Genomic DNA, 8882 nt, shown 5'->3' on the forward strand with positions numbered 1-8882 from the left:
TATCCCTCCTCTCCCCCACTCCACCATCTTAATCTCTCTATCCCTCCTCTCCCCCATCTTAATCTCTCTATCCCTCCTCTCCCCGACTCCACCATCTTAATCTCTCTATCCCTCCTCTCCCCCACTCCACCATCTTAATCTCTCTATCCCTCCTCTCCCCCACTCCACCATCTTAATCTCTCTATCCCTCCTCTCCCCCACTCCACCATCTTAATCTCTCTATCCCTTCTCTCCCCCACTCCACCATCTTAATCTCTCTATCCCTCCTCTCCCCCACTCCACCATCTTAATCTCTCTATCCCTCCTCTCCCCCACTCCACCATCTTAATCTCTCTATCCCTCCTCTCCCCACTCCACCGTCTTAATCTCTCTATCCCTCCTCTCCCCCATTCCACCGTCTTAATCTCTCTATCCCTCCTCTCCCCCACTCCACCGTCTTAATCTCTCTATCCCTCCTCTCCCCCACTCCACCGTCTTAATCTCTCTATCCCTCCTCTCCCCCACTCCACCATCTTAATCTCTCTATCCCTCCTCTCCCCCACTCCCATCTTAATCTCTCTATCCCTCCTCTCCCCACTCCACCATCTTAATCTCTCTATCCCTCCTCTCCCCCACTCCACCATCTTAATCTCTCTATCCCTCCTCTCCCCCACTCCACCATCTTAATCTCTCTATCCCTTCTCTCCCCCACTCCACCATCTTAATCTCTCTATCCCTCCTCTCCCCCACTCCACCATCTTAATCTCTCTATCCCTCCTCTCCCCCACTCCACCATCTTAATCTCTCTATCCCTCCTCTCCCCCACTCCACCATCTTAATCTCTCTATCCCTCCTCTCCCCCACTCCACCATCTTAATCTCTCTATCCCTCCTCTCCCCCACTCCACCGTCTTAATCTCTCTATCCCTCCTCTCCCCCACTCCACCATCTTAATCTCTCTATCCCTCCTCTCCCCCACTCCACCGTCTTAATCTCTCTATCCCTCCTCTCCCCCACTCCACCGTCTTAATCTCTCTATCCCTCCTCTCACCCACTCCACCATCTTAATCTCTCTATCCCTCCTCTCCCCCACTCCCCCATCTTAATCTCTCTATCCCTCCTCTCCCCACTCCACCATCTTAATCTCTCTATCCCTCCTCTCCCCGACTCCACCATCTTAATCTCTCTATCCCTCCTCTCCCCCACTCCACCGTCTTAATCTCTCTATCCCTCCTCTCCCCCACTCCACCATCTTAATCTCTCTATCCCTCCTCTCCCCCACTCCACCGTCTTAATCTCTCTATCCCTCCTCTCCCCCACTCCACCGTCTTAATCTCTCTATCCCTCCTCTCCCCCACTCCACCATCTTAATCTCTCTATCCCTCCTCTCCCCCACTCCCCCATCTTAATCTCTCTATCCCTCCTCTCCCCACTATCCCTTCTCTCCAGACTGACCGTCCACAGGCTGGGGGCTCGAACCCTGATCCGCTCCCTGGAGATGGAAGAGAGACAGGGGGGTGGGAAGAAGAAGGGAGTGCAAGAGAAGGTGGTAGAGCTCAGCGTCCAATCAGGAGTGAGCAGTGTCTTTACTGCCTTCATTGCTGTCCACAAAGTAGATGGAGAGGCTGTGCAAGGACCAATGCTACGCAGACAAGTCCCCACGCCAAGTGTGAAACAACGGCGTCGGTGTAAGGAAATGATTTTATGCAGATATTATGTAAACAGCACAAAATATGTATAAAAATGTTTACCTTTTATTTAAATAGGCAAGTCAGTGAACAAATGATTATTTACAATGAAGGCCTAGGAACAGTGCCTTGTTCAGCGGCAGAACGACAGATTTTTACCTTGTCAGCTTGGGGATTCGATCTAGCAACCTTTCATTTACGCTCTAACCACTACGCTTCCTGCTGCCCCAAATAAATAAGTGGTAACCCGAGCTGCAGTGTCACAAACGGTGCCCTCTGCACATGTAAGCCTCAGTGTTTAGTTATGTGTTCTGTGTGTTTTCCTTTGTTTGTAACCCAGTGACCTGTGTGTTTCTTTCTCAGCATTGTTTAAAACCTCCCTGTCCAGGAGGACGGTGTGTGGTGCGGCTATGAACAGGTCTATGCTCACAAACATGTGTTGCGATGTCCAAGCTGTGATGGGTTCCAGAGGATTAAGGTCAAAGTTGAGCAAAATGAGTAAGCTTCAAAGTGAAGGTAAGCACTGAGTTCATTTGGTTAAGAAACCAATTGCATAACTCATGCTCATGCCTCTATTTCAATATGCTTCCTACCACTATTATGAGTTAATAATATTTTGACTGAACCCTGTTAATACGATCCCTGTTCATTTGTATTTAGATTGTGATCTGATGGGTTCATGTCACTATTTTTATTTTTTATTTTACCTTTATTTAACCAGGTAGGCAAGTTGAGAACAAGTTCTCATTTACAATTGCGACCTGGCCAAGATAAAGCAAAGCATTTTGACAGATACAACGACACAGAGTTACACATGGAGTAAAACAAACATACAGTCAATAATACAGTATAAACAAGTCTATATACAATGTGAGCAAATGAGGTGAGAAGGGAGGTAAAGGCAAAAAAGGCCATGGTGGCAAAGTAAATACAATATAGCAAGTAAAACACTGGAATGGTAGTTTTGCAATGGAAGAATGTGCAAAGTAGAAACAAAAGCAAAATAAATAAATAAATACAAATTAAATACAGTTGGGAAAGAGGTAGTTGTTTGGGCTAAATTATAGATGGGCTATGTACAGGTGCAGTAATCTGTGAGCTGCTCTGACAGTTGGTGCTTAGAGCTAGTGAGGGAGATAAGTGTTTCTAGTTTCAGAGATTTTTGTAGTTCGTACAAAAAAGTTTGTAGATGACATGGAGTCAGTGGGTTTGGCGACGAGTATGAAGCGAGGGCCAGCCAACGAGAGCGTACAGGTCGCAATGGTGGGTAGTATATGGGGCTTTGGTGATAAAACGGATTGCACTGTGATAGACTGCATCCAATTTGTTGAGTAGGGTATTGGAGGCTATTTTGTAAATGACATCGCCAAAGTCGAGGATTGGTAGGATGGTCAGTTTTACAAGGGTATGTTTGGCAGCATGAGTGAAGGATGCTTTGTTGCGAAATAGGAAGCCAATTCTAGATTTAACTTTGGATTGGAGATGTTTGATATGGGTCTGGAAGGAGAGTTTTACAGTCTAACCAGACACCTAAGTATTTGTAGTTGTCCACGTATTCTAAGTCAGAGCCGTCCAGAGTAGTGATGTTGGACAGGCGGGTAGGTGCAGGTAGCGATCGGTTGAAGAGCATGCATTTAGTTTTACTTGTATTTAAGAGCAATTGGAGGCCACGGAAGGAGAGTTGTATGGCATTGAAGCTTGCCTGGAGGGTTGTTAACACAGTGTCCAAAGAAGGGCCAGAAGTATACAGAATGGTGTCGTCTGCGTAGAGGTGGATCAGAGACTCACCAGCAGCAAGAGCGACCTCATTGATGTATACAGAGAAGAGAGTCGGTCCAAGAATTGAACCCTGTGGCACCCCGATAGAGACTGCCAGAGGTCCGGACAGCAGACCCTCCGATTTGACACACTGAACTCTATCAGAGAAGTAGTTGGTGAACCAGGCGAGGCAATCATTTGAGAAACCAAGGCTGTCGAGTCTGCCGATGAGGATGTGGTGATTGACAGAGTCGAAAGCCTTGGCCAGATCAATGAATACGGCTGCACAGTAATGTTTCTTATCGATGGCGGTTAAGATATCGTTTAGGACCTTGAGCGTGGCTGAGGTGCACCCATGACCAGCTCTGAAACCAGATTGCATAGCAGAGAAGGTATGGTGAGATTCGAAATGGTCGGTAATCGGTTTGTTGACTTGGCTTTCGAAGACCTTAGAAAGGCACGGTAGGATAGATATAGGTCTGTAGCAGTTTGGGTTAAGAGTGTCCCCCCCTTTGAAGAGGGGGATGACCGCAGCTATGACCGCAACTATCTTCCTCCTCTTCATCTGAAGAGGAGAGGCGAGAAGGATCAGAGGACCAAAATGTGGCGTGGTATGTGTTCATGTTGAATGTTTAATTAAAGAAAGAACTGAACACTGAATACAAAAACAATAAACAAATAAAGACCGTGACGCTATCATAAGGACTGTGCTGACACAAGCAACTAACATAGACAATCACCCACAAACAAACAGTGCAACCCAGGCCACCTAAGTATGATTCTCAATCAGAGACAACTAATGACACCTGCCTCTGATTGAGAACCATACTAGGCCGAAACATAGAAATTCCAAATCATAGAAAATCAAACATAGACTGCCCACCCAACTCACGCCCTGACCATACTAAATAAATACAAAACAAAGGAAATAAAGGTCAGAACGTGACAGTTCATGTTTAAAGGCTGCATGTTTTGATGAAACTACATGTCTTTATTCATTTCAGGTTCAATTCAAATGATAATTACATTTGACAATATCCAGAATTGACAATACACATTTTATATATTTTTTTCCTTTTCACATCATGGCTTTTACAGAAATGTTGGAAAGAACATTGTAAATGTAGAATTATTTTGGGTATTGAATTGTAATATTGAATTGTGATCTGCTATTGATAGACTTTTTTTGTGGATGGGAATGTACAAAACAAACATTACCCATTTACATTAGTTTTCTGGTTTGGAGACCTGAATTATTAGACTGTGACCAAGACTCTTGCAAAGGGTTAATATCTGTGTTAACCTCATTTCAAGTACAATTCCCATGTGAATAACAGGTAACACAGTTTGATACTCCCCAAAGCGTATCTATTTATTGTGATTGTATTACTCAAGCCCAGTACAAGGACTTTACCACTGTTTTTAGGGTTTGGGTTTGGGTGACCCAGTTAGCCACTGGTGCTATAATATTTAGGTATTAGGTAATAACCGTTTTGGTCAGTTGTAACCGTTCTAACTATTTGTTGTCCTGTCCCATCAGACTTAGACTGTCCAGCCACAGCCTCTAATCCTGTGAAGGACCCTCTCCTCCAGCTGATCTCCCTCCAGAAGGCCTCTGGTTCCTGGGTCCTGGAGGCAGCGTTGGCTGAGGTACTGGGGAAGACTGAGGAGGAAGTGGCCAAGCCAAAGCCTGCACCGGTAGGTCCACAGAAATAAACTGAGACTCAGCAATATGAGCGTGCTGCAAGACTCTGCACTCACACAGACTATCTGCACACATATTCTGTAGAATGACCATCAGCTCTGGACAACGGCATGATGACCATTGAACTGAATCTCGGGGGCGGCAGGGTAGCCTAGTGGGGGGTAGCCTAGTGGTTAGAGCGTTGGACTAGTAACCGGAAGGTTGCGAGTTCAAACCCCCGAGCTGACAAGGTACAAATCTGTCTTTCTGCCCCTGAACAGGCAGTTAACCCACTGTTCCCAGGCCGTCATTGAAAATAAGAATTTGTTCTTAACTGACTTGCCTGGTTAAAAAAAAATCTCATCATGATTCCCATGTCTCAGTCTTCTGCCTGTTTCCTCTCTTTCTCATCATCTCTCTCTTTCCCTTACTCTCTTTTTCTGTCTGTCTCTCTCTCTGTCTGTCTGTCACTCTCTCTCTCTGTCTGTCTCTCTCTCTCTCTGTCTGTCTGTCTGTCACTCTCTCTGTCTGTCTGTCTGTCTGTCACTCTCTCTATCTGTCTGTCTGTCACTCTCTCTGTCTGTCTGTCGCTCTCTCTGTCTGTCACTCTCTCTGTCTGTCTGTCACTCTCTCTGTCTGTCTGTCTGTCTGTCTGTCTGTCTGTCTGTCTGTCTGTCTGTCTGTCTGTCTGTCTGTCTGTCTGTCTGTCTGTCTGTCTGTCTGTCTGTCTGTCTGTCTGTCTGTCTGCCTGTCTGTCTGTCTGTCTGTCTGTCTGTCTGTCTGTCTGTCTGTCTGTCTGTCTGTCTGTCTGTCTGTCTGTCTGTCTGTCTGTCGCTCTCTGTCTGTTGCGCTCTCCCCGTCTGTCTTTCTGTCCCTCTCTCTCTCTCTTCTCTCTCTCTTCTCTCTCTCTCCACTCTCTCTCTTCTCTCTCTCTCCTCTCTCTATCTTCTCTCTCTCTCCTCTCTCTCCTCTCTCTCTCTCTCTCCTCTCTCTCTCTCTCTCTCTCTCTCTCTCTCTCTCTCTCTCTCAGGTGGACCAGGAGGTGTGGGCCACGGTTCTAGCCCTGGTATGGCTCTATGGGTTCAAGATGGAGGCTCAGGAGGAGTGGCAGTTTCTGGCCATGAAGGCAGTATCATGGATCCAGGCTCAGAAAGGTAGCTATAGCTCACTCTCATAGTCCTGGCATCTAACATTTTGGCCTTCATCTAACCTGATTGGAAATAAATGGTTTCGGTGAAAGCAATTTCCTGGTTGGGATCCACTGTATTACTTAAATTACAAATATTTGTATTTTGAGTATAATCATTCACAATACAATGTTGGTGGTATTTTGTCTTCTAACAAGTGTTTGAAGATACATTTTTCCCACCCTTGTCCCCATGATTCCACAATATAGTGATACCTGTCCTGGTGATGTGTGTTTCAGCGGCCAGTGTGTCCGAGTGTGTCCAGGCTGGAAACATCCTTCTGGGTTGCCAGGTGCAGAAAGACACATTGGGGCTCTGAGAGGTTCACACTGCCTGTCCTCTCTCTGTCCCCCATGCTCCTGCTACTCTGTCTGGGGTCAGATATACACACAACCCAACCTGCCCCTGGTCCCCTCAAAGCAACATGGTGGAACTAGCTACTGTCCCAGTCTGAACAAGCCTAATTGTCAACCTCTCACCTATATTAGCCTACTGTCATTTAATGTAGGGGCACCTATGTATCTCAATGTATTGGTTGTTATTAACATATCAACATGAATCTATGTATTACATATACAGCTATACTTGTTAGACTTTGCTTTGGTTATCAATTCAATAGGCTACTGGAAACAATGTGTTAACTGTACTTGTCATCACTATCCAAAATGCTTGGTAAAATGGAAAGCTAGATGAGTGCCTTTCCGAGTGCCTTTACTGTGTGATCATTTAACACTGTCTATATTCATGCATTTCCTCATATTTTACCACTGTACTTTAAAATCAGATGATAAAATCAATGATATTCTACATGTTGATTGGTCATTTCATCTATTTTATTAATGACACCAACCTCTGTTCCTTCTTCATGGAACCTAGATCAGGAGTGGCCACCCCTCCTGGAGAGCCACTGGGTGTGCAGGTTAATAAGTCCTACACATCATCCTCTCATCAGGACCTTGATTAAATGAGTAAGGGGTGTTAGCTGGGCTGGAACAGAAACCTGCACCTCCAATAGCTCTCCAGTAGTGTTCAGTAACTCCTGATGAAGAAGAGTAGAGAGGCTAGAAGACCACGTTGAATATAGGTCAGTGTGTTATGATACTTGAAGGCAGAATTATTCACAGAGACATACTATGTTGGCTACCCAGCGGACAGACTGGATATCCTCAGACCACCCGTCTATGTGTCCTTCTGGGTCATGCTTGCATTCCCAACTCACAGAATATTTAATTGATCACACACAGCATCTTCTTGTGTAGTTTATTTACTGCTACTTCAGGACTTTAATTGGCTCTGTGTTGTAGACTCTAAATATAGCCTGCTGACAGTCATTCCTGCAGTGGTTAAGTCAGTCTGCACCTGCCACCCAGGCAACAGCCCCTGTCAACACACACACACACAGGATAACACTCTGGATGTTTTATTTAGGCCCCTGAACCCCCCTGGAGATGCAGGGAAACTTCCCCGATGTTACAGTTTTTCTCATCATCCCTAACATGTGCAAAATAATAAGTGCATTTCTCAGAACAATTTGTACAAACTGCAATATACATAGATATGTTTCTAAAGCTAGTCAGTCACTAAAAATCCTTAGTACATCTCCCAAAAGTAAATATTCATGCCAATGATCATGTCAGTGTCATCAGAATGATAAGTCATTGAGTCATTGTTCACGAACAAGGTCGTCAAAATGTTTAGGCATGTTGTCAATGTAACTGTGTACTTTGACAGTATTACCTGATGTAAACTTAGGCTACAGTTTGGATAACAGTTACTGTATTGAAAATGCACAAGTCTGCACTTCTATGGCATATGTCAATTTCAACAGTACTATTTACATATTACTGTATGTGGGTTATTGATTGAAAGTGACTGGACAACCCAAGGGGCACAAAGGAAAAAAAACTAAACTAAATTAGAAAGAAACACAGGAAACCACCCCTAAGGCACAACTTTGCCCGCAGCACTTTTGTGCGGTCTCTACACATCCAGACGTTCCTGTCTGTCGGCCCACATATTCTCATCCACATCACACCGGATATTTTCCCTTCCAATGCAATGTGGAAAGAATCTTTTGGAATGCCTTATCCATCCTCTGCAGGAGCCTACTGTGATGTCCTCACATGCTGCATCCATTGCAGCCAACAGGGTAATCTGTGTGTGTGGCTGACAATCGTACACCTTCCACCTCCATGCTGAAAATAACTCCTCAATTGGGTTAAGGAATGGTGAATAAGGTGGGAGGAATTCTATGAGCATCCTCGGGTGGGTCACAAACCATTGCCTTATGATGTTTGATTGATGGAAACTCACATTATGACAAATGACCACATACTTTGGCAAATCCTCTCTAAACAGACCCCTCTCATCATCAGGGATGAGAGGCCTGTAGAGAGTCTCTAAAAAGTTGAGTAGATGCTGGGTGTTGTATGGCCCTATAAGGAGGATATGGGTTAGGACACCATGCTCCGAAATAGCAGCACACATGGTGATTTTTCCTCCCCGTTGGCCTGGCAAATCCACAGTAGCTCTGTGACCGATGATGTTCCGACCCCGCCTTCTGCATTTGGTCAGGTTGAAGCCAGCC

The 8882-nt window shown here is 45.2% G+C and overlaps 1 protein-coding gene across 1 annotated transcript in view; it reads left to right on the forward strand.

The window, feature by feature from the left end:
* LOC109876058 (von Willebrand factor A domain-containing protein 5A-like) overlaps window positions 1-7104 on the forward strand; it is a 31762-nt gene extending 24658 nt beyond the window's left edge. Inside the window, exons 14-18 of the mRNA XM_031795463.1 lie at window positions 1428-1666; window positions 2030-2182; window positions 4965-5122; window positions 6139-6262; window positions 6535-7104. Of these exons, the coding sequence (XP_031651323.1) occupies window positions 1428-1666; window positions 2030-2182; window positions 4965-5122; window positions 6139-6262; window positions 6535-6614 (754 nt within the window). The 3' untranslated portion in view covers window positions 6615-7104. The remainder of the gene's footprint in view (window positions 1-1427; window positions 1667-2029; window positions 2183-4964; window positions 5123-6138; window positions 6263-6534) is intronic.
* Window positions 7105-8882: the final 1778 nt, after the last annotated feature.

Source organism: Oncorhynchus kisutch, linkage group LG18 (assembly GCF_002021735.2).
Source record: "Oncorhynchus kisutch isolate 150728-3 linkage group LG18, Okis_V2, whole genome shotgun sequence".
NCBI lineage: Eukaryota > Metazoa > Chordata > Actinopteri > Salmoniformes > Salmonidae > Oncorhynchus > Oncorhynchus kisutch.